Source organism: Sus scrofa, chromosome 13 (genome assembly GCF_000003025.6).
Source record: "Sus scrofa isolate TJ Tabasco breed Duroc chromosome 13, Sscrofa11.1, whole genome shotgun sequence".
Taxonomy (NCBI): Eukaryota; Metazoa; Chordata; class Mammalia; order Artiodactyla; family Suidae; genus Sus; species Sus scrofa.
The window spans coordinates 71627927-71653805 of record NC_010455.5 but is presented as its reverse complement, the minus strand read 5'-3'; the positions used below and the strand labels follow the sequence as shown (position 1 = coordinate 71653805).

Genomic DNA, 25879 nt, shown 5'->3' with positions numbered 1-25879 from the left:
GAGGGAATGAAGAAACTGAGGAAAAGCACTTAAGAAAGATAGCTTGGAGAAAATTACAGTGTCCTAGTTCCTCCTCAAAGCATCCACAAAAACAATTTGATACAGTCTTTCAGATATGCAGGAACTAAGATCCCCACCCAAGTGGAGGACAGAAAGATGTTGACCCTTCAGACTTCAATTTTATGCCTTCACCCCAATTCTATGCTGGAATATCCTCGGCTCATGCCCCCTCGTGAATATGCATGTACCCTTAGCTGGTACTTCCCCAGTTTTGCTGTTGGAAGACACTACTTTGGGAAAGATCCCCAGTGGTCTCCTTACTTGCTGCAATAATAATAAATCCTTCCTTATCCTGATCTTTGGCTTGGTTGTGTCTTTTGACTCGACACCCACCAAGAAGCAAACCCAGTTTTCTGATAACAGTTGAAACAGCACAGGAGTCCTTCCGTAGGTGCAGGTTAAGCTGTGGTCCACCCCCACCATGGAAGGCTGCTCAGCACTAAAGGACCAAAGTACTAACACAGGTAACAACTCAGATGAATCTGCAGGGATGCATGTGCTGAGTGAGACAAGCCAATCCCAAAGGGTGACACACTACATGATTCCATTTATATAACATTTTTAGAAGGACAGCATTTTGGAAAGGGAGAGCAGGGATCAGGGAGGAGGGGGTGGGTAGGAGGGAGGTGGGCATGGCTATAAAACGGCAACCGGACATGAATTTTGTGCTATGGCAGCGGTTCACAATCTTGTGCTCAGAGCAATGTACAGACCCAAACATGAGACACACTTGTGTAGAACTAAACAACACACACAGAGTACAAGTAAAACTGAGGACAGCTGAACAAAATCAGGGGGCTGGGTGGCTTCAATATCCTGCAGGTGACAACGTATTATAGTTTTGCAAGATGTTACCATTGAGGGAAATTGGGTAGAGAGTACATCTGATCTTTCAACCACATGTGAATCTACAGCTAGCTCAATAAAACAAACAAGAGACACCCTATTTCACCCATCAGTTTGGCAAAAATGAAGTCATCTCGCAACATAAAGTGTTGACAAGGATTTGAGAAGCATGGCACCCTTATCCACTGTGGCTGGGAGTATAATTTGTTACAGCCACTTGGAGAGTAAGACGGGCTGCAACTAGTGAAAAGTAAAATTCAGCCTCTTCACTGCCCAATACCTCTCTACTCTTCGTTTAGAAACCCTAGAGAAACCCTCCCACATATGCCTGAAGAGACCTGTACATAGGGGTGCTTATTACAACATTGTATAATAGCAGAAGAGTGGAAATAACACAAATATCCTGCATGAAGGCAATGCATACACAAAATATAGTATAGCTATAACACATTGCAGTAAAAAAATAATGAGCTAGATAAGAATATATATGTATATAATGTTTATATAGGCATATCTCAGAAACACGTTAAATTTAAAAAGCAAGATAGGAGGTCCCATCATGGCGCAGTGGAAACAAATCCAACTAGGAGCCATGAGGTTATGGGTTTAATCCCTGGCCTTGCTCAGTGGGTTAAGGATCCTGCATTGCTGTGGCTGTGGTGTAGGACGGCAGCTGTAGTTCTGATTTGACCCATACCCTGGCAACCTCCATACACCGCAGGTTCGGCCCTATAAAGCAAAAATAAATAAATAAAAAAAAATAAAAATTAAAAAAAATAAAAAGCAGGATAAATATTGAGGAGTTCCTGTTGTGGCTCAGTAGGTTAAGAACCTGGCATAATGTCGGTGATTGTTGATTCATCCTGGTCAAACTCATAAGTGACTAATTTATAAGGTAGAATGACCATTTGTGTTAATTCCCAAAGAAAAGGGCTGGAGGAGTTCCCGTCATGGCAAAGTGGTTAATGAATCCGACTAGAAACCATGAGGTTGCGGGTTCGATCCCTGGCCTTGCTCAGTGGGTTAAGGATCCGGCATTGCCGTGAGCTGTGGTGTAGGTTGCAGACACGGCTCAGATCTGGCATTGCTGTGGCTGTGGTGTAGGCCAGCATCCACAGCTCCAATTAGACCCCTAGCCTGGGAACCTCCATATGCCGCAGGAGCAGCCCTAGAAAAGACAAAAAAAAAAAAAAAAAAAAAAAAAAAAGAAAAAGAAAAGGGCTGGAGACACAGGAGCAAATGTATGGTATTAGATTGGGGCCCTCCACTGTAATTAACTGGATTAATCAGGGCACAAGCATAGCTCTTATGAGATGTGGGTGGCACCTGTCTTCACATTAAAAACAGTTCTTTTTAGCACTTGAAGGGATTTTGTGCAACTCTTATAAGTCTCCTTTAAATTGAAATTGAAAATGAGAGGATTATGGAGTTCCCCTTGTGGCTCAGCGGAAATGAACCCAACTAGGATCCATGAGGATGCGGTTCGACCCCTGGCCTCGATCAGTGGGTTAAGGATCCAGTGTTGCTGTGAGCTGTGGTGTAGGTTGCAGATGTGGCTCGGATGTGGCAATGCCATGGCTGTGGCTGTGTCTGTGGCTCTGACTGGACCCCTAGCCAGGGAACTTCCCATATGCTGCAGGTTTGGCCCTAAAAATCAAAGAAAAAAATTTTAGGCTAGATACTAAGATTAGATTAAATGTCCTTCTAGATTTTAGTTTTTTTTTTTTTTTTGTATTTTTAGGGCCACACCTGTGGCATATTGAGGTTTCCAGGCTAGGGGTCCAATTGGAGCTTCAGCTGCTGGCCTACACCACAGGCACATCAATATCAGATTCAAGCCGCATTTGTGACCTGCTCCACAGCTCACGGCAACGCTCGATCCTTAACCCACTGAGGGAGGCCAGGGATCAAACCTGCTTCCTCATGGGTGCTAGTAAAGTTCGTTTCCGCTGAGCCACAAAGGGAACTCCTAGATTTTAGATTCTAATTCACCCAATTACAGCTTTTTTTTCAATTTAATCTTTAAAAATCCATTAAATTATTTTTATAGATTATGAGAGCTATGTGATCAAATCTTAAACTTTATAATGCTCCCTCAAAACACCATTTTTTTGTTTGTTTGTTTGTTTGTTTGTTTTTGCTTTTTAGGGTGGCACCCATGGCATATGGAGGTTCTCAGGCTAGGGGTCGAATCGGAGTTACAGCTGCCAGCTTACGCCACAGCCACAGCAATGCCAGATCCGAGCCACATCTGCAACACACCCTAGCTCATGGCAACACCGGATCCTTAGCCCACTGAGCAAGGCCAGGGATCAAAACTGCAACCTCATGGTTCCTAGTCGGATTTGTTTCTGCTGTGCCACGACAGGAACTCCTCAAAACACAACTTAAGACATCTCTCTGGAAACAATTTAAGCATACCGTTATCGGAGTTCCCACTGTGGTGCAGTGAGTTAAGGAATCCAGCATTGCCTTTGGGTTCTATCCCTGGCCTGAGAACTTCCATATGCCTTGGGTGCGGCCATAACAACAAACAAAAAACATCATTTTCTTGCTATTCGCTACCTATTTTAAAGTTTAACTAAATAATGTAGATGCTTAATATGAAATTACTTTTTTTAAAAAAATTAATGCGTCTACTTCTAGGAAAAAATAAGAATGGGTGGTTTTATTTTGAAACTTTTAAAACTATTTGCAAATAAGTTAGTTTGCAGTAGAGATAGTTTCAATTTAAGGTACATAGGAGTATGCCAACCAATGGAAAGTGCACTACATTTTAAGTCAGTAGTTCACATATTCTTTATCATCAGCTATCATTCCCTGCTCTTTTTAAGGAATCAGTATGAAATTGTAGGATTAGGTCTCAGTAACTCCTGAGAGGCTGGAAACTTTGTGTTAAGCACCTGGGCTGTCTCTATTTGAAGCCTGCCCAGTCATTTATTTACTCTCTGACCTTGGGAAGATTTAAATTCTCTGGACTTATTTCCCCATAGGGATAATAAAATTACTTATCTCATAGGGGTTTTGTGAATAAAAAGGTTATAAGCAATGCCTGGTATACAGTAAGTACTCAATAAATAATAACAATGGATAATACTTTCACAGTAATTACTTTATGCCAGGCACTGTTTTAAGAACTTTATATAGTTATAATTAGCTATTATTAGTACTGTATAACTGTCTTCTCTTTCAGAATTTTGCTTAGTTAACTATGTTTCTGCTTCAGAAGCAGACATGAGTGGTGAAGACAATTTATTTTCCCCAACTTAGTTGCATACTTTCCAAGTACAGTCAGAGACTATTTTGCTATCTGAAGAGAAAACAAGACATGGAAGAGTTTAGAAGGATATACACAATATCATTTCCATTTAACAGCAGGATCTAAGGCTTATGCTAGGCAACTGGACATTTTAAGCGGAAATTGGGAGTTGGCAGGTATTGCTGCTCAACTGGCACTCATTTTAAAGGAATCCTGAATCATGCTGAATCATAGCATTTTAGTTGGTCCTCTCTCAGGACACTTAATACTTTCTTATGGGCCTTGTCATCCTGCAAGATCTTCAAGGGCAGGGTCTGTGTCTTGACGCGTCCACTTTGTAACCTCTGCAATGCTGAGCACACTATCTTCAGTAACCCTGAACTCTGGAAGGCAGGAAGGTGATAAAACACATTTCCAGCAGAGGGAAATACAACAGGAACCTCTTTCTTCAAATACAGCTAGAAGTTTATCTTTTGAGTGGGACAGCTTTTTGCTTTACTTCCAAACAACTCTAGTGAACTAGGTGTATCCAGGGCCTTATCCATGCAACACATATCACTGGAGTTAAATTCCATTCTTCTCCGGAGACAGTCAGAGTGCTTCCTCATGAGCCTGGCTCTGTTAATAATAGTCATCAAGGAAAGCTAGACGCCAGGTAAAGAGCCATGAGCTGTTCCTCCCAGAGCCAAACAGCAAAGACTATGTCATGTTTCCATTCCTTCTCCCGAAGTCTGTTAAAACCTATAGAAGAACATTACTCCAGTATATTTCACACCCACCCTAGTTTTTTTCTTTTAATATTAGGAACATTCAGTCCCTGTCTATGATGAATAGCAAATATGTAGCCCTGTGGTTGGAATGGTAAACAAAAATCAAGTCAATTAATCAATATTAACTTATGGTTCCTATGACAACTTAACTTGTCCTCCTGGTGTGGCATGGAGGCACCCAGACTGGACTTCCTACATAGCCTCTCGTGTTATACTGGCTCACTCACTGTTGGGGCTTAGAAAATCACTAAGTGTGGTGATTACCACACTACTTTTAATCACAAGATACTATAAAGATTAATCAGTTAGGGAGGGGAAATCTATAAAGCTGTGTAAGCTTCTCCGTAATAAAACTAAGTTCAAAATACCATTTTATTACTGGTTAACTCTGGTGCTATAACTCAATACATAAAATTGCTAGGCAATTCAATCTTATTGGAAATGGGGTCTTTCTCAAGCTGAATTTTAAAATATTTACTTCAAATTGTCTTAACAAATTTAAAAAAAAAATCACTGGTCCTTAAAATAGTCCATTCACTTTGAAAATTGCTGCCCCCTCATGAGCACAACCTGCTAAATGCTTTGCAATGATTAAGTGGTTTGAACCAGGTTTAACCCTGACTCTCAACACCTGGGCTCTTAACCACTGGGCTCTATTGCCTCCTCAAAAACGTGATCTAAGAAGCCATACAGGGAGTTCCTGACATGGCTGAACAGTAAGGAACTCATGAGGACATGGGTTTGACCCTGGTCTTGCTCAGCTGGTTGCCAGCAAGCTGTGGTGTAGGTTGCAGACACTGCTCAGATCCAGTGTTGATGTGGCTGTGGCTGTGGCCGGCAGCTACAGCTCTGATTCAGCTCCTAGCTTGGGAACCTCCATATGCTGTAGGTGCGGCCCTAAAAAGGCCAAAGAAAAAAAAAAAAAGAGGCCAGCCTTTGGACTAGGATTGTCTAAGGTGAAACCAGGTGAGTGGCAAGCTTGGGCCTACACAGCCATCTGCCAACTAATGCTACGCACAAGGACTGATCATCCCAGGTTTAACGTGTTAATATATGTAAGCACTTACTTTCAAAGAGTAGGATAGCCATTAAAAGAATGAAGAGTCCATTCCTGGGATATACCAGCCAACGTGTGGCAACACTAGCCTCAGGAGCATATCAAGTTAGGATGAGACTGTAGTAACTTCAGGAACTTTCAGGGCTCAACAGACTCAGGCCTCTTCCATTTTTTCCATGTTTTAAATAAAAACCCTTCCAAAAGAGGACACAAAATACTGTAAGTTTTCAGTTTTCATTTAATAGTTTATATTTCACCATGTCAGAGTATCTATGCTACATACACAACCTCTTTTGGAGAAAATCTAAAGGCCACTGCAAGACCGTGAGGGCCCAGGCCGGACATCTCTCCCTCTGGCCTACATCGCAGGAGTCACCCAGTAAGCTCCACTGGTGACAGGCACTTGGGGGGGGGAGGCCAGGGGCAGCCTCTGCCCCCCTCCCCCCCGTTCCGCTCCCCATGAAGGGCCCCTTTCCTCCTCAGGACTTTTGACTTGGGACAGGGTGTATCCATACTGGAGGTGGAAGACGCAAGGACTCCGGGGTTCTGCCAGGCTACAGAAAAACCCCAACAGTAGTTGCCAGTTGTGGCTCAGCAGTAACTAATCTGACTAGCATCCATGAGGACACAGGTTTGATCCCTGGCTTCTTTCAGTGGGTTAAGGATCCGGCATTGCCCAGAGCTGTGGTGTAGGCCATCAGCTACAGCTCCGATTTGACCCCTAGCTTGGGAACCTCCATATGCCACAAGTGCGGCCCTAAAAAGACAGAAAAACAAAAAAACAAAAAACCCTAATGATCTCAGGTCTGCGGGCGCAGCCACGGACACCTGCGTGACTCGGCAGCCTGACTTCCCCAAACAGAAAGCCTCCGGAAGTGGGGCCGGGCTCCGGCCGCCTCGGAGCCAAGAGCCTGCGGGCAGACGCTCTTCCGGAGCCGGACACCGCGAGGAGCTCTCCCCATGCCGACCACAGCCGCTTCCTTGAAACCCGCCCCCCCGGGACCCGGCGTCGCCGCTGGCTGCTGGGCCCCGAAGCCAGCACCCCCGACCTTCCCAGGTCGTGCGGGGTGCGGGTGCGAGCGGGAAAGGCCGCGCGCGGGGCACGTCGGGAAAGGCTGCGCGCGCGGAGGAAGAGCTCCGCCTCCGTACCGCGTCGGAAGGCTCTGATTGGACCCCTCAGCCCCGCGCGCTGATTGGCCGCGTGGGCGAGGCGGAGGAGAGCCGTGCGCAGCGGCGTGTGTGGGGCCGTGTGCAGATCCGCGTGTGGCGCAGGCAAGGACCCTGAAAATAAACAGCCGCTGTCTTGCGAGCCGCCGTCCCCGGCCTGCGTCCGAGTCTCCGCCGCTGCGGACCGCTCAGACGCCGAAGGTGAGGCCGGAGTGGGGTCAGGGGCCGGGGTGCGGGCGGACCCGCGTGCGGCGGGCCGGGCGCGGGTAGGCGGCGATGGCGGCCGCGCTCCGGCCTGCGCGGCTGCTGCGTCAGGCGGGAAACGCGGCTGTCGCCGCCCCGGGCCAGGTCAGCGCCCCACGGTCGGCCGTCTTCCGCCCGGTACGCGGCGCCGCCTGCTCCCAGGCCGCGCCCAGGCCCAGCCTCGCAGCCGACGAGGCCGCGCGCCCTTGGGGCGGAGACTAGGGCTCTGGGGGCTGCGGGGCGGGGGTGGATTTGGCGGGAACGTGCTGGGAGGGGGCCGTGTGGGGGGAGAGGCCTCAGAGTGGAGGGAGGAGGGGACTGGTCCTGGCGCGGGCCATGTGCCAAGGGCTCTGTGGGATCGGAAGAGGGCCTTGGAGAAGGTCTCTGAGTAGGGTGGGGGACACCCTGGGGAAGGCCTTGAGCCTTTGGGATTCACACTCCGTACTGGTTAGTTCCCTGGCTCTTGGGTTTTTGTCGTCATTGAAATGCTAAGTTACTTATCTAAGGTTGCAGTTCGGAGTGGGACAGATAGGGCCCACTTTCCTTGAATCAACAGTGATTGAAGTTAGAGAGGTTTTTTAAAAACCTCATTGTCAGAAGAAAATATGGATTTGTTAAACTTCCAAGATCGTAGCATCAGAAGTAACCTTTGCTGCTTCTTTGGGATAGGTGAAACGAACACAAACACAATTTAATCTAAAAACGAGGCGAGAAGATAAATTAGCCAACCTCCATTTGGTTTTTTTAAACATGAAAACCTATTTTAGAATGGCATAATCGCCCACATTTGAGTTTGGGTGTTGATTTTATTATGGATAAGGCTTATGCTTGTTGCCACATGTTAACCACATGGCCTCAGCCACAGGGCACTTCCAAAGGAAGTGACTGCATCGGGTCTCAGGGGTCTTAGGAAAAGAAAACATGGCTCTGTTTTCTTCTGTGACTTCAGATAGTGTGTTTCAAGCATTATTCGGAAGGACCCACAGAAAGAGTAAGATAAAAAGAAGCCAAGAGTCTGGATTAGTTTTTTTAAGATACTGGAGGATTGATTTACGGTCCTCATCTTTTACCCCCCAAATGACAAGTTCTTAAAATAGGTTTTTCCCCCTTTTTCCTATTTGACCCAATTTTGGAGAGACACCCCATTACTTTTTGCAGCAATAGGTTAACCTTAATTTAAATTAGCCTTGTTATTTTGCTCAAGTCGCATGTAAGGTTTTGAAGGTTTTAAGGAGATGAAAAGTTCTGTCAGGCCTTTTTTTCTCCTCTGCAGAGCAGTTATTTTCAAATGCTTTTTAAAAACTACTGTGGCCATGACTTAAACACCTACAAAGTGCCACGTACATAGATTCATGCTGTTTTTAGTTTGTCGAGCCTGATTCTTGTCTACAGGGAGTTCTCTGTACTAGAATATAAAAGGAATAATTTATTAGGTTCCCAAGGGCTGAATTAGGACTTAAATTTTTTTCCAAATTGCAACTCTTGTCAACAGTTTTTTTAAAAAGCTAACAGTATATGTTTGTATACTGTCTAATGTGTCACATTAGATAACTTGGGTAAGTTTTTCTTGGCAACCGAAAGGTCCACATTCCTTTTCATATTGATAACAGGATAGGTATTTCAGACAAATGTGGGGTCTTAAGTATTTTGAGCTGAATCAGTGGAAGACTAAGGGGCATTTATCATACTTGAATTTGAACATCTGGAACAGGCAGAAATGATATTTTTTTAGGGTATTATAAATGGGTTTTGTAATAAGGTTTTGTGATTGTTTGGATTCTCTTTATCTTAGAATCTAATTAAAATATGTGGTATGTATGTAGGAACATACCAAATGGGTGGTTAAAAGGAATAGAACCACAGTTTGGCTAATTGGAATGATTAATCTCCTCTAAAGGCTAGACCACAAGAGAAATTTTTGCCCACGCCCCCCCTACTCTGCAAGAGAGAGTTTTCTTTTTAAAAAATTGTTGGCTTCTTTCCTCTTCCTAGCCTTCTGACAGTAAGTGGAGAGCAGACGACTGATGCCAAGGCATCCTGGCCTGCTATGTGGAGAAGGCCCTTTCTGTACTGTCTCATTTAATAGAACTCCTATTCTGGCAGTGTCAGATGCCGCTGCAGTACGGGCATGCTGTGGAGAGATTCCAGTAAACTGTGCACCATTTTCATGTTGTAAAAAACTGCTGGAGTAATAAAATGAGAGCTTTTGGCCACCAATCCAAGTTGTAAGTAGATAGACTCTGTTAATCAGGACTTGGAGAATTCGGTACAATGATCACCTGGAGTGGCTCCATCATTACAAACCAGTGGAGTAACCAATGAAATCAGGTTGCCAGTCTTTGGGTTTGTGGTAACACTCCTATGTTCTCTCTGTTTCAAGGTTATAGACCATAAGAGGCTTTAAATTCATTCTTGGGTGTACGTATTTTGTTTTTTGGCGGCAACCTTGGCATGTGGAAGTTCTGGGCCAGGGATCGAACCCATACCTCAGCAGGGACCTAAGCCACTGCAGTGACAAGCTGGATCCTTAACCCACACCACAAGGGAACTGTTATGGGTAAAGATTTTTTAAAAGTTAACAGTTCTAGTTTTAGTTTCACTTATCTAAATTGATGTACTCTTATGATAGCATTATGTACTTTATCACTTACTCCTCACAAAAGCCTCATAAGAAGATTTACAGCCAATTGTTGAAATCCTGACTCTAGAACTTTTTTGTTGTATGGATTTGGATAACTCATTTAGTCTCAGATCTAAAGCTTCCTTATCAGTAGATGTGAATAAAAATATATAGCTTTCAAAGTTGTAAGGATTATAATGTGTTTATTAACCCTTGACTCATGGTATTTAGCTACTAATTAAAACCCTTCAGGGCAGGCAGAAATGGATGTAAGTAAACAAGGTCACGCGGGAACCAGGGTAAGAACCAGAATTGCTCCTAGTATTGTACTCTGTTCTACATCATTCTGGCCAGAATGCAGTTTATGCACAAGATAATTTGCTTCCTTCCATTCCATCTGTAGTTTAATTTTATTACAGCAGTCTGAGTGTTTGAGTACCATGTTGGGTCACTAAACTGACTTATTAGAGCGTGATAATGGGCGAGTGCATTCAGGGCACAGAAGCTCCACTGTGGTATAAATGCAGTTAGGCCAACAACGCAGATGAGTCAGGGGTAACCCTAAACTTAGGGAAAATTACTCAAAAACTGTGAGTAATTACAGCTGTGTTAGGAAAACCACATAAAACAAGCTATCCAGGTCTCCATCAACTGCTTTATGTTACCTCTTCCCCACTTGCCTTTTGCTTCTTAAGTGTATTTATAGAGTTAGTTAATTCAGTGTTAGTCTTAAGATTTAAGTGGTTTACTGGTTTTGTTCTTAGTATCAGAAATAGGGTAGAGTTAACCATACTTGAAGACAAATTTTCATGACCATTAGTGTTTTGGTACCAAATCCAGAATGTAAGCCTTAGAGCCTAGATAAGTGCAAAACCTGTGAAATAGACCTCGTAGTTCAGCATACATAGCCCCTCGGTATATCTTTTTTTTTTTTTCCCTTAGGGCTGCACACGCAGCACATGGAGGTTCCCAGGCTAGGGGTCGGATCTGAGCTGCAGCTACTTAACGCCACAGTTGCAGCCGGCCCACACCACAGCCACATCAGTTTCGAGCTACTTCTGCGACCTACAACGCTGCTCACGGCAACGCTGGATCCTTAAGCCACTGAGTGAGGCCAGGGATCGAACCTGTGTCCTGATGGATGCTAGTCAGATTTCATTTCTGCTGTGCCACGATGAGAAATCCCCCTCAGTATATCTTGACTACTGTCTTACTCCTGCCTAGCTTGCCTTGTGTTCCTGCCACATTTTTGTGTGTGAAAATTCCATACACAATAATCAAAATGGACACAAATTCCTATTGTTGAAAATGTGAAGTCACTTGGAATTCACCCCTTTTCTCCTTGTGCTGCTTCTGCCTTCCTTTCAGGAAGTAAACTAAATGGGAGGGAAGTGAGTATAAACAGAGTTAGCCCCACTCAAAGCCTGCTGTGCAGGTTGGACCCAGTTCTAAACTACCTGTCTTCTTGGGGGACGAGTGGACAGGAAAGAATAACTATGTAAGCAGAAGACATAAACCCTTCAGCACAGGGCACCAGGTAACAATTCTCACCACAGATCAGTTTTATCTTTTTAAAATAGAAACAGGAGGAGGGGTCAGGTGTCTTGAGGTAACACAGCCAGTGGTTAAGCTGGGTTAAGTGGTTAACCCAGGCTTTCCTGTGGTTCCCAGATCTTTTTTTTCCTTTCGTCTTTTTGCCTTTTCTAGGGCTGCTCCTGAGGCATATGGAGGTTCCCAGGCTAGGGGTCTAATCCCGAGCTGTAGCCGCCGGCTTACGCCATAGCAACACCAGATCTGAGCTGCATCTTCGACCTACACCACAGCTCACCGCAACACCGGATCCTTAACCCACTGAGCAAGGCCAGGGACCGAACCCGAAACCTCATGGTTCCTAGTCGGATTTGTTAACCACTGAGCCTTGACGGGAACTCCCCAGATCTATTTATACTGTGTGAGGATACATGGGTATAGATAGTGGTTTATAGAAGCAAAAGGGAGAAAAATATGTACGCTCTTCTGGTAACAGTGAAGATAAAATATTTGTTTTTTAAATTAGTATATATGTTTTGTAGCTTTCCATGAAATATTACTGAGGTCTGGTTGATTGTGAATTCTTGGAGTAATAGGAAAAGTCTGGATGGCAATTTAGAAATCCTGGCTTGGCTGCTGACTTTTTAGTGACCTGGGGTGGAATTTTCTCACTTGTGGGGGGGTGTTTATTAGACAATCTGAAATGCATACTGAATTTAGTGTGATTATAGTCTGTCATTAATGAGTAATAATTGAAAATACATTGCTACTCCCCACCCCCCATTTTTGGTCATTCTGTGGCATATGAAGCTCCTGGGCTAGGGATCAGATAAGAGCCACAGCAGAGACCTAAGCGGCAGCTGTGGCAATGGCAGATCCTTAACCCTTCTGGGATTGAACCCCTGTTCCAGCGCTCCCATGATGCTGCTGATCACAACACGCCACAGTGGGAACTCTGAAAGTACATGGCTACTTTAAATTAATGGTGCAGTAGCTCTTGTGATAGCAAGAATTCAGGTGTTTTATTGCCAATACTTGCTCAGATTGGATTGGGTCTGTACAAGAAACACAGTTTGTTTCATTCAGCAAATGACTACTGGAGTGCCTCCCCCAAGAACAACCTCATCAGTAAAAATACTGAGTTATAACTGTTAATAAAAGGATAATTATATGAGGGATTATGATGATTCAAAGGTGAATTACTTGTTCTCTGCCTTCAGAGAATACGAAACAAGGCAAAATGGTGGTGCAATAAGCCAGGTTTTAGAAAGTGCCCTGGGACTTAATAGGAGGAGGGACCATTCCATGCTGGGCGATGTGGTCAGGTTCTTTTATAGAGTTGGCATTTGAGTGGCCCCTGAAGGTTGGAAAAGGTTGTGACAGGTGGAGGCAGAGGCAGGACAGTGCAGCAAAATTCCAACCAAGAGCAGTCATAGGCAGTGAGAATCAGGGAGCTGTGCAGCTCTCTTACCTTACTTCCTCTGGTTTTCCTAAGGAAAAGCATGAGATTCTCCAAAGGCTTTATAATAAATTTGTATGTAAGATAAGTATTAGGATGGGGGCCTGCCTCCTAGGATATTTAGCATGCCTTTAAAACTTAGCGAGAATCCATTGGGTTGGTGTTAACTAAAGAGTCAGTGAAAATGTAGACTGGCTGATTGGGAGTGGCTTGGCCAAAGAGGGAGAAAGAAACAGTTCATGGAAAATCCACACGTAGGTTAATCACTCCTTGAGTAGCTAGATTTTTAATGTATAGTTGATTTACAGAGTTGTGTCTGTTTCTGCTATATAGCAAAGTGACCTAGCTATACATATATGTACATTCCTTCTTATATTATTTTCTGTCATGGTCTATCCTAAGTGATTACGTAGTTTCCCTTGAGTATTTCTGTGCTGAAAGTAAACCTAAAATTTTAACTGCTGTTTATTTCACTGATAAACATGAGTCATCATATATTTCTTTTGAACTTTACCATTATGACATAAATAAGAGGTGCTTTTATTTATTTATTTGTCTTTTTGCCATTTCTTGGGCCGCTCTCTCAGCATATGGAGGTTCCCAGGCTAGGGGTCGAATCGGAGCTGTAGTCACCGGCCTACACCAGAGCTACAGCAACACAGGATTCGAGCCACGTCTGCAACCTACATCACGGCTCATGGCAACATTGGATCCTTAACCCACTGAGCAAGGGCAGGGATCGAACCCGCAACCTCATGGTTCCTAGTCAGATTCGTTAACCACTGCGCCACGACGGGAACTCCAAGAGGTGCTTTTATTGTTTTTTTTTGTTTTGTTTTTTTGTTTTTGCCATTTCTTGGGCTGCTTCCGCGGCATATGGAGGTTCCCAGGCTAGGGGTCTAATTGGAGCTGTAGCTGCCAGCCTACGCCAGAGCCACAGCAACTCAAGATCCAAGCCGAGTCTGCAATCTACACCACAGCTCATGGCAACGCCAGATCGTTAACCCACTGAGCAAGGGCAGGGATCGAACCCTCAACCTCATGGTTCCTAGTCGGATTCGTTAACCACTGCGCCACGACGGGAACTCCCCAAGAGGTGCTTTTAAAGCAGCAGTCTAAAAGCCATGTTGCCCGGAACCATCATCTCTTTAGCTTTAAAAAGTGCATGTTCGGAGTTCCGATTGTGGCTGATAATTTAAGGACACAACATAGTGTCATGAAGGATCCAGTGTTACCACAAGCTGTGGCATAGGTAGTTGATGTGGATTGGATCCAGTGTGGCTGGCAGCTGCAGTTCCAATTAGACCCCTAGTCCACAAACTTCCATATGCTGCGGATGTGGCCATTAAAAATATATAAATAATGCATAATGAATATAGGATTTTTCTAAAAGATGAGAGTTTTTTTGAAATTATTTACCGTACTCAACTTGTTCGAGTTCCTTGGTGGTGCAGTGGGTTAAGGATCTGGCGTTGTCACTAGTGGCTTGGGTTGCTGTGTGGAGTGGGTGCAGCAAAAACAAAAAACAAAAAAAAAAAAAAGAAATAAAAATAAAACCCAGAACTTAACAGATTGCCTGGGTTACCTTTAAAGTGATCCTTTGTTTGAAGAACTCTTTGGGAGCAATAGTTAAATGTGCTCAATTGGTCCAACTAAACTGGAAAAGAACAAAATGAAAATGGGATTGAGGGAGGATAAGGTGGCATAAGCTGCTTTTTTTCTGTGATCATTTTAGATGCTGCTGATTTTTTAAAAATTTATGGCCACACCTGCAGTATATGGAAGTTCCTGGGCCAGGGATTAAATCTGAGGCACAGCTGTGGCAACACTGGATCCTTTAATCCACTGTGCCAGACTGGGGATCGAACCTGTACCTCGTCAGTGACCTGACCCACTGCAGTCGGATTCTTTACTTTTTAGTGCCACACCTTTGGCACATGGAAGTTCCCAGGCTAGGGGTCAAATCAGAGCTGCAGCTGCCAGCCACAGCTGCAGCCACTCGGATTCAAGGCACATCTTTGACCTGTACCACAGCTCTCGGCAACACCAGATCCTTGACCCACGGAGTGAGGCCAGGGATCAAACCTACATCCTCATGGATACTAGTTGGGTTTGTTACCACTGAGCCACAACGGGAACTCCTGCAGTCAAATTCTTAACCTGCTGTACCACAGTGGGAACTCCCATGCTTAGTCATTTTTTAATCCTGAGTATTCCTTGGTGGAATCCAGCACTCCACGTGACAGAATGCTAGCACCAGTATAAGAAACCAAATGCAGTCTCAAGTTTTGCAAAAATAAGTAAGTTTTGAATCTTCACTGGCTGATTTCATCTGACTGGAAACCTGCATTGTGCATCTGAAACTGACTACAAGTAACCCATACAGGCTCTCTCCCTCTTCCCCCTTTAGGTAGTAAGTTGATACAGCAAATGGCAAGAGTTGGTCAAAAGATTCCTCTGAGGGTTTATCCTGGCTCTGATTGCAGAGAGTTGGGCTTCTAAGTGTTTGACAGTGGAAACTTTTTAAACTAATAATTTTAGCATAATCTTCAGTAGCTAGGTTTCTCTACAGCCTAATGATGAACCAGTTACTGAAAGCAGAGGATAGGGGAAATGATGTTATCATTTTTCTTAGTGCCATTTAGGTTTCAGTACTGTGGTTGGGTGGATAATTCCACTATACAGTCATTTTTATTTAGCTGAAACCATTTGCTCTGCTAATGGTGCACTTATGCTTGGCTTTCAGAGGGTGTTTCTAAAACTTGTATACCATTGTTTGACACTGGAGTGAAGGGTAAAAATGTTTAGATACAGAAGTGTGCAAATGTAAAGGTTACATTGTTTTTAGTTAGTTTACTTTTTAAAGGCCACTTTACTAGGAATTTGTCCTGCAGCATTCCTTTCTGTTCTATTCCATTCCATTCTATTCTGTTCTAGGAATAGCCCCTGCTTATTTTTAGATTGTTATGTAAGAAGTATAAAATGTATTTGCTTTAGTTGGAATTTTACTTTTATTCTGAAACAGTACCCAATAAAGGAGTCTATTATGAAACTCCAAGTATCCTTGTTTTAAATGTAAAGTTACAGAAAAATTTGGGAATGGTAGAATAGGAAAGTGGAAAAGGGTCCCAGTGCTTTAACATGTCTGCTGTGTATATTACCCTAGCACTGTGTAGGTGTGACGGTTGCAGAGGAGAATTTTTTCTTCATCTACTCTTAGAATCTGCGTGTACTATAGCTGCATTGGGTTAGTTCAGTTTTATAACCAGGAAATGACTTCCAGTTGCTCACAGTATCATTTATGGGCTTGTGCTCATGAAAATGTGTCCATTAAGTTGGGCCTCGGATGAGGTATTACTAATATTTTCTGATGATGGATGTTCATTGATACTATCCCTATAAATCTCATCATCCTATCAATAACTGAATTATGTGTATGTTCCATGTGTGCATAATCTTAATGATTTTAAGGATCAGAAATTGTATGGAAATACATGTTTTATGATTCATTTAAAACTTTTGGAATATTTCACAATAGGTATATAATGCATAAATATATAGTTGTGTGATTATTTTTCTAACCAATATATTGGTTGGCTTTTTTCCCTCCAGAATAATTATCCAGAATACACTAAAAGGGGAAAAAAAGCTGAAAGTAATTTCAAGTGGTTTGATGTTGTCGTTTTTGGTATTTTGAAGATCTAACTGCAGCCATGAGCAGCAATGAATGCTTCAAGTGTGGACGATCTGGCCACTGGGCCCGGGAGTGCCCCACTGGTGGGGGCCGTGGTCGTGGAATGAGAAGCCGTGGCAGAGGTGGTTTTACCTCGGATAGAGGTATTTTTGTCGAATAAAAAATTTTGAAGTACTTCAGTATTCATTAGTATCAAGACTCATCTAATTAGCCAAATTCTTTTTGTTTCTGTCCAAAATAGGTTTCCAGTTTGTTTCTTCGTCTCTTCCAGACATCTGTTACCGCTGTGGTGAGTCTGGTCATCTTGCCAAGGATTGTGATCTCCAAGAGGATGGTAAGTATTTAATACTTCCTTCTCATACTCTTCTAGAACCTGGAGAGGTGAGCATGTACCACTGCCTTGGGAAGGATTTTCCATTTCTTAGGTAGTGTGTGGTATGGTTTGAAACATAGTGACATCTTTAAGGTTTTATAGTCTGGGTTTGCCTCTTTTCCTTATTGTTGAAGCCTGCTATAACTGCGGTAGAGGAGGCCACATTGCCAAGGACTGCAAGGAGCCCAAGAGAGAGCGAGAGCAGTGCTGCTACAACTGCGGCAAACCTGGCCACCTGGCCCGCGACTGTGACCATGCGGATGAGCAGAAGTGCTATTCTTGTGGAGAGTTTGGGCACATTCAGAAAGACTGCACCAAAGTGAAGTGCTATAGGTGAGTTGTTGGGGTGTTGCTGGGGGAGACTCACGGCACAGATTCTTGTGGAGGTGAGTTAGCTACAAATGGATGGACGTGGTATGTCAGTAAACCTGGGACTTGGCTCTGACCAGATGAGAGAGAGTTTAGGCATGTATACCAGTCTGTCTGCATATTAGTCAGTATTCTATCATAATAACTTGTGGATTATGGTAGCTGGACAGCATGCACAACTTTTGCATTTTTTTTCTTTGTAGGGCTGCACCTGCCGCATATGGAAGTTCCCGGGCTAGGAACTGCAACTGCAGACCTACACCCAGCTTGTATCAACACCTGGATCCTTAACCCACTGTGCAAGGCCAAGGTTGAAAACACATCTTTACAGAGACATCAGAGACATTGTCCATTCCTTAACCTATTGAGCCACAGTGAGAACTCCCACAGCTTTGGTGTCTTTAATGTGGTACAGCAGGTTAAGGATCCGGTATTGTCTCTGCAGTGGCTCCAATCACTGCAAAGGTGCGGGTTCAATCCCCACCCCAGCACAGTGGGTTAAAGGATCTAGTCTTGCCAAAGCTATGGCTTGTGTTCACTCCCTAGCCTAGCAACTACCATATGCCATGGAAAATGGAAAAAAAGATTGTCTTGAAAACAAAAATACATTGCTTCACTTGTCATTGCTTTTTGTTTTGCAATAACTATTGCTTGAGTACAGCTTTACATTTGCTGAGCACCATTGTGAAAACTGTTTTAATTTCCTTTTTTAGGTGTGGCGAAACTGGTCATGTAGCCATCAACTGCAGCAAGACGAGTGAAGTCAACTGTTACCGCTGTGGCGAGTCAGGGCACCTTGCACGGGAATGCACGATTGAGGCCACAGCTTAATTATTTTCCTTTGTCGCCCCTCCTTTTCTGATTGATGGTTGTATTATTTTCTCTGAATCCTCTTCACTGGCCAAAGGTTGGCAGATAGAGGCTACTCCCAGGCCAGTGAGCTTTACTTGCCGTGTAAAAGGAGGAAAGGGGTGGAAAAAAAAATCGACTTTCTGCATTTAACTACAAAAAAAGTTTATGTTTAGTTTGGTAGAGGTGTTATGTATAATGCTTTGTTAAAGAACCCCCTTTCCACGCCACTGGTGAATAGGGATTGATGAATGGGAAGAGTTGAGTCAGACCAGTAAGCCCGTTCTGGGTTTCTCGAATATGTTCCCATGTAGGAGGTAAAACCAATTCTGGAAGTGTCTATGAACTTCCGTAAATAACTTTTAATTTTAGCATAATGATGGCCTTGGATTGTCTGACCTCAGTAGCTATTAAATAACATCAAGTAACATCTGTATCAGGCCCTACATAGAACATACAGTTGAGTGGGAGTAAACAAAATAAAAAGACAAACATGCGTGTTAATGGCTATGGAAGAAAACTTGGGATAAAAGTCTAAACAGGAACAACTTCATCACAGCATTGATGCTGGGTATACAGATGGTGTTGGCAAAGGTTTAGAACACATTTTTTCGAAGACTAAATCTAAAACCCAGAGTAAAAACATCTATACTCAGAGTTAGCATAATTTGGAGCTATTCAGGAACTGCAAAGAAATGCATTTTCACAGAAATCAAGATGTTATTTTTGTATACTATATCACTTAGACAACTGTGTTTCATTTGCTGTAATCAGTTTTTAAAAGTCAGATGGTAAAAGCAACTGAAGTTCTAGAAAATAGAAATGTAATTTTAAACTATCCAATAAAGCTGGAGGAGGAAGGGGAGTTTGACTAAAGTTCTTTTTGTTTGTTTCAAATTTTCCTTAATGTATATAGTTAAAAATGCCATATTAAAGAGGGGAGTGTGGAGGACTGAAAGTCAACAGTTTGGACTTTTCTTTTTGTGCTCACTCAGCCATGTTATCAGTGATGAAAGTTGCTGTTCTGAGGAAGCCAGACTTTTGATACTTGGGTGCCAGTTATTTGGCAAGGACACAGAAAATTTAGTTCTTCCTAATCCATTTTAATGATAGCCTTAAATGTTTGTTCTCTGTCCATTTTCAACAGTTCTGATGTTATTTTAGACTTTCATATTTTGCTGGGCTTCACGAGGATTTGAAATGTTGGATTCCTTGGGTTGTTTTTCTCTGGAATCTTACCTAGAGTTGATGGACCTTAGAAGTCATCTTGTTGAATGAACTCACTTTATAGATGAGTTACCAAAAGCTTAGCTTGCTTGAGGCTGGCCGCTCAGATAGCCTTCCTCCCCTGTGCCCTGTGGATGTTTTTGTCCCCCAAGCTAAATGACACATAGACCATGTAGCTATGGGAGATTTCCCACCCTGGTTCATTTCCCCCTCCCACTGCCCTGTGATTTCGTCACCTTGCATGCATTGGGCATTATTCACCCTCCTTGTAGAGTTTGGTCAGTTTGTGATGGTATATCACTTCAGTGTTAAGATTTGGTGTTTCAGCTGTCCTGTGCCAGTTTCAACTTGGTTAAATTAATAGTCCAGAGCAGGTATGAAAGTGAAATTGTGACACATTCATTTCCTTATGAATATAAGCTTTTTTTTTTTTTTTTTTAACTGAGCAAATGGTATGTTTCACATGTTAACCAAGCACATTAAATACCTTGGTAATTTTAGTTTGTGCCACAGATACGAAACAGCATTAGGAAAGCCCCTTTTACAAGGGCCTCTGTTACAGGATTGGGGGAAGTACACATGAGGTGGTTTTCCCCCCAAGGTCTCCAGCCTCAAGTGGAAAAGGTGGAACAGCAAGTGAGATAATATAGAACTACTATTTCCACACCATTCTTAGTGCTGGATTTGCTGCCTGTTGTTGGATACCCTTTGATAGGCAGAATACAGACCTGTTTGCCACAGGCCATAAAGTGTGCTTTCATAAGAAAGCATTTCTTTACATTGATGTTGACTGAACAAGTGCATTGTGTTTTGCAGGGAAGTCCAGCTAATTGCTAGGAGCTAGCGAAAACAGCTTGTGTAGGAATTAGTGCTTTATTATAAAACTTGGCTTTGGAGTTCCTGTTGTGGCACGGTAGAAATGTATCCGACTAGGAACCATGAGATTTCCGGTTCGATTCCTGGCCTCAATCAGTAGGTTAAGGATTCAGCATTTCCCTGAGCTGTGGTGTAGGCCAGTAATGGTAGCTGAGATTCGACCCCTAGCCTGGCAACCTCCATACGCCACTTGGTCTTATTTGTCTTTTTCCCTTTTCTAGGGCCACTCCTGCGGCATTTGGAGGTTCCCAGGCTAGGGGTCTAATCAGAGCTGTAGCTGCTTGCCTACGCTAGAGCCATAGCAACGCCAGATCCGAGCCGAATCTGCGACCTACACCACAGCTCACGGCACCGCTGAATCCTTAACCCACTGAGCAAGGCCAGGGATTGAACCCGCAACCTCATGGTTCCTAGTCGGATTTGTTAACCACTGAGCCACGACAGGAACTCTGCCACTTGGTTTTAAAGCTACTTTTTTGTTTTGTTTTTTGGCCACCTGCAGCATGTGGACAGGGATGGAACCTGCACAGTACTTGCAACCTGTGCTATATAGTTTTGGCAATGCTAGATCCTCCCTAAACTGCTGCACCACAAAGGAATTTCCTAAAGGTCCCCCCCCCCTTTTTTTTTTTAACTTTTTAGGGCCATACTTAGGGCATGTGGAAGTTCCAGGCTAGTCATTGAACAGAGCTACAGCTGCTGGCTACAGCCACAGAAACGCAGGATCCAAGCCACATCTGTGACCTACACAGCTCATGGCAACACCACATCCCTGACCCACTGAGCAAGGCCAAGGATTGAACCTGCATCCTTGGGAATACTAGTTGGATTCCTCAGATTTCTTTTCTGCTGGGCTATGACAGGAATTCCCCCTAAAGCTACTTTTTAAAAACAGTTTTCAGATAGTACCATTGCCTTGATACATGAATGGTTTTGTTTTGGGGGTTTGCAGCTTTCACCTGTTAGGGTTTGCTGCCTTTTTGCCTACTTCTCTGTTTCTTGAAGATTCTTCTTCAGTGATTTATGAGTGGATCTGGAGGAGCCCTTGCCCCAATCTTATTTTGAAGAGTTTTGTAAGGGTATTTAGGAAATAATCAGTACAGTGAACTCCTGTGTATACTCCCCCCTTAGGTTTAACAGCAAACTGTTAATTTTGGACATTCGGGAGTAGGTTGTATGTGTGACATTTCACCTGAGTATTTTGGCATGCGTCTCATGTGAGTTAGATGTTCTCTCAGGGTCATGATACCATTATACCTAAGGAATCTGATGTTATTGTACCATCTGATACCTAGTACAAAATTTAGATTACCTCAGTTGTATCACACAAGTCCTATGTAGCCAGCTTTCCCATACCAGGATCTAGCTGGGCTTTGTAAGTTGCCTTTGATTGATGTTTCCTTCATCTCCTAACAGTTCCTTTTGCTGTCTCATGAGCCTGATTGTTTTTGGGGTTTTTTTGTTTTGTTTTGTTTTTTGTTTTTGCTTTTTAGGGCTGCACCCATGGCATGTGGAGGTTCCCAGGCTAGGGGTTGAATCGGAGCTGCAACCGCCGGCCTACACCACAGCCACAGCAACGTGGGATCCAAGCTGTGTCTGCGATGTATACCACAGCTCATGGCAACACTGGATCCTTAACCAACTGACCAAGGCCAGGGATCAAACCCACATCCTCATGGGTCCTAATCAGGTTGTTAACTGCTGATTCACAAAGGGAACTGCCCTGATTTTTTTCTTTTTTTTTTGGAAGAAACTAGTGTGATTTTCTTGAATATTCTGTATTTACTGATTGATTTTCTTTGATGACATTTACTTGTTTATATCCCTTATACTTCCAACCTACTCTACAGGCTTATTTGGCAAGAATGTCTTTAAAGTGTTTATTGATATATGCCATCAGTTTTACTGTTGATAGAGAACGTGATTAAGGCAGCCTAAATTTCCCTAGAAAATCTTGGTCTCATCCTTTCAGTTGATGCCTTTAGCATTTGTTGTTCCCTGTAAGGATGTTGCTTTGAGTTCATAAACTTGTTACATAGTTGGTAAAAATGAAGAATGTAATTTGCCTGTTCTGAGAGATACGCAGGGCACTTGATGGTTTTTGAGGGTCTTGGTAAATACTGAATGTCAACAAGGAAAAGTTGATTTTCTATAAATACAGTCAAATTTTAAAGTTGTAGGGAGAAAATGGTACATTTGTATATAGTGCCTTGAAATGTTTTGTCTGGGAAGATCTTAGCGATTGTGCTCCACTTGTAGTACCCAGCAGTTGCCTTTTGTTTTAGAAAGTTATTTTGATTATATGTTAAATTATTCATGGAATATGCTGTCCTTAGCATGTAGCAATTCTAGGGTCAGGTCAGGTACCTGGTTTTCTAATCGTGGCAGACATTTTTACTGGGGAGTGAAGTCCACCTAGCTGTAGGTGGAAAGCTCATTTAATACTGGCTTTTGTGTGTTTTGTTTTGTTTGCTTTTTAGGCTTGCACCCAAGGCATATGGAAATTCCCAGGCCAGGGGTCAAATTGGAGCTACAGCTGCTGGCCTGCACCACAGCAGCAAGGGATCCAAGCCACATCTGTGACTGAAACCAAAGTTCGTGGCGATGCCAGATCCCCAATCCACTGAGTAAGGCCAGGAATCAGACCCACATCCTCACGGATACTGGTCAGATTTGCTTCTGCTACACCACAACAGGAACTCCCTAATACAATGTTCTATTTGAGTGTTCCATCTAATTTATGTGTAGCGTAGAAAGCTCCACTGTTAATAGTTTTTAGCTATGTCATAACCACAGTACATGCATTATTGCTAATCTAGCAAAACACGTTTTAAAAATGCTCATTTGACTGGTCTGTGCATTCTTGCTTTGACACTTTAAAAGCAACTGAGAAGATTATTCCCTTTCCCTATAGTAGATAAGTCAGGAGTCCCATTCTTTGTCACAGAGCAGAACCAGTATGCTGTCTTACAGGAAAGGTCAGTGATGGAATTAACTTAGTGACACTGCAGGAGTCCAGGGCAGCACTGCACCACTGTGTAGAAAAAGGCGTGCTTACCTTTCATTAGTAGCAGAGCTTTGGGGTTTCAATTATGTTTTCTTGTACATTTGTAACCTTGTGTATTTTAAGTGCTGGAAGCAAAATCTTGATTTTGGGGGCTGTCAAATTTTTGGTGCATATGGGTCTTTTACCATCTGTCTCCTGTCTCTCTCTTTTTAATGGCTGTAGCTGTGGCACGTGGAAGTTCCCAGGCCAGGGATTGAATGCGAGCCACGCTTTATCCTTTAATGCACTGTTCCAGCCAGGGATCAAACCCACATCTGCTGCTGCCCAAGCTGCTGCAGTTGGATTCTTAATGCACTGTGGGAACTCTTTCTGTTTATTACTCTGTTTTGGAACTCTTGGTACTTGTAACAGTCTAAGTTAGGCTTAACTCCGTAATTTAAAAAGTGGTAGAAAATGTAAGTTCTCTAAAGAGAGGTGTCTTTTTTTTTTTTTTTTTTTTAAATAGTAGAAATTTATTCCTCAATTCTGGAGACTAGAAGTCTAAGGTCATCCTGTTTTCAGGGTTTGTTGTTTGTTTTGCTTTTTACAGCCACACCTGTGGCATATAGAAGTTCCTAGGCTAGGGGACAAATTGGAGCTGCAGTTGCTGGCCTAGACCACAGCTCATGGCAACGTCAGATCCTTAGCCCACCAAACGAGGCGAGGGATTGAACCTGTATCCTCATGGGTACTAGTTGGGTTCATACTGCCGAGCCACACAGGAACTCCTCGAAGAGGTTTTGAACATATTTTGTACTGGACTCTGGATTTCTATGTAAACTGAAGTATTCGGGGCTACTGATTTGCTGAGGCAGTTAAAAAGTGTAAAACCTAACAATGGTCTTAGGGAGTAGGTGTTGAGATGCAGACATTTGGCTTGTAATTGTCAGGTAGGTCCTGAGCATCAGTGTTTAATAAGCTTCCAGGTAACTCTAGGTGCCATGGATTGAAAACTACTGGGATGAGTAACCGAGTTCTTAGCCCCAGTGGTGCGGCTGGAATCTGAGAACAACTTAGTATTTTGGAGCTTATGCTCCAAATTAGAGTGTTTTTCGTACATGTAATTATCCTTTTTGCTTGCCTTAGAATTGAAAGAGCATTCATTAAACATAACTGCTTCACATCTGTTTTCAGCTCCACTACCAACCTTGTCAAGGAACTTGACTGATTTGTCATCTTTTCATAAAGATTCTGATAGCCAGCTGTGTCGAACCTGTCCTCTGAGGTAGCTGATACATAGATGATGGCAAGGGTAGTTGTGATGCTGTCTTCAGCATCACAAACTTGGTATTTTTCACCCTTCCTTTCTGCTCTTGTAGAAAACATGCAGTCCTAGATGGGCCTGAGGAGACCAGGTGGGAGCACTGAGTAGAGTGGTACATTCTAGTCCATGGTGCCTCATTTTCATCATTGCATTATACTCTGCAGTAGCAACCACGAACCATGGCCTGGAACCTGGCTTGTCATTGCCCCCAGAGAACACTGCTAAGTGACCAAGCTTAGCACAAACAATTTGATGGCACAGAGGTAATTCAAGGACTTCTCAGTAAGAATTTGCCCATTTCACTGAGATGAACTTCTATACCTGAGGACACCTGCACTTCTAATCCTCCTCCTGGCTTTTCTTTCCCCTAGTAACACCCACTCCCCACAGGTTCGGCTTAAATATCCCTACTGGTCACCTAGCCCGCCCTCTGCACACCCAGTCATGGTAGTCACTGGGACAGGATTACCCCAGTGTGGCTCCACTTAACGTGGGTGTGTTTGGGGACCTGTAACACTGAGTCAGGACACAGAGATGTGTACTTTCTCAGTGCTTGACGCTTGGCTGATGTACCTACTTCTTAGGAGGTAGGGTTTTTTTTTCCGCATGTGGAAGTTTGGGGCTGGGGCCAGGGATCACCCTGTGCCACAGCAGTGACAATGCTGGACCTTAACCCACTGAGCCACTCAGAAACTCCTAACTGAAACTGTGCGTGTAACACAGGAGGTGACATTCATCTCTAAGCTGAGGCCATTTGCCCACTAATATTTTAGGTGATAGTTTCCACATCATGAACCTGAACAGACGAGGATGATTGCAGTCATGGCCCCCAGAGTTCACCTGTGTGAATCCTAAAACCTGGCTTCTCCCGTAAGGCTACTAACACCTCTGTACCCCGGCCTCCCCAGCTTTTCTGGCTTTAACAGCAGGGCTGCTTGTTTTGAAGCTGGGGAGCATCCTTCAGGCAGCAGGGCTGTGGTCTCAAATCACATTGGAATCTTGGCTCCAGGTCAGTTTTTGGCTTATATTTTAAACAGCAAATAGCTCAAAGCTATCTGTAAAGTGAAAAAAACTGGTCTTATGGATTCACTATGATGGATTACACTACACACTGTTGGTAATGGGCCTATTACTTAGAACAATAAATGGTACCTGTTACTTCTTTTCAGA

The 25879-nt window shown here is 43.4% G+C and overlaps 1 protein-coding gene across 12 annotated transcripts in view; it reads left to right on the top strand.

Annotated features, from left to right (window-relative positions):
- The window catches only part of CNBP (CCHC-type zinc finger nucleic acid binding protein), a 72476-nt gene extending 53222 nt beyond the window's left edge, over positions 1 to 19254 (top strand). The window contains exons 1-5 of one of the 12 annotated variants that reach the window (XM_021069420.1): positions 6925 to 7360; positions 16711 to 16848; positions 16947 to 17039; positions 17213 to 17411; positions 18161 to 19254. In XM_021069420.1, coding sequence (XP_020925079.1) covers positions 16725 to 16848; positions 16947 to 17039; positions 17213 to 17411; positions 18161 to 18278 — 534 coding nt within the window. In that variant the 5' untranslated portion in view covers positions 6925 to 7360; positions 16711 to 16724 and the 3' untranslated portion in view covers positions 18279 to 19254. Of the gene's footprint in view, positions 1 to 6924; positions 7361 to 16623; positions 16849 to 16946; positions 17040 to 17209; positions 17412 to 18160 lie in introns of those variants that run through there. The other 11 variants (XM_021069426.1, XM_021069423.1, XM_021069430.1 and 8 more) reach the window with 11 other exon arrangements.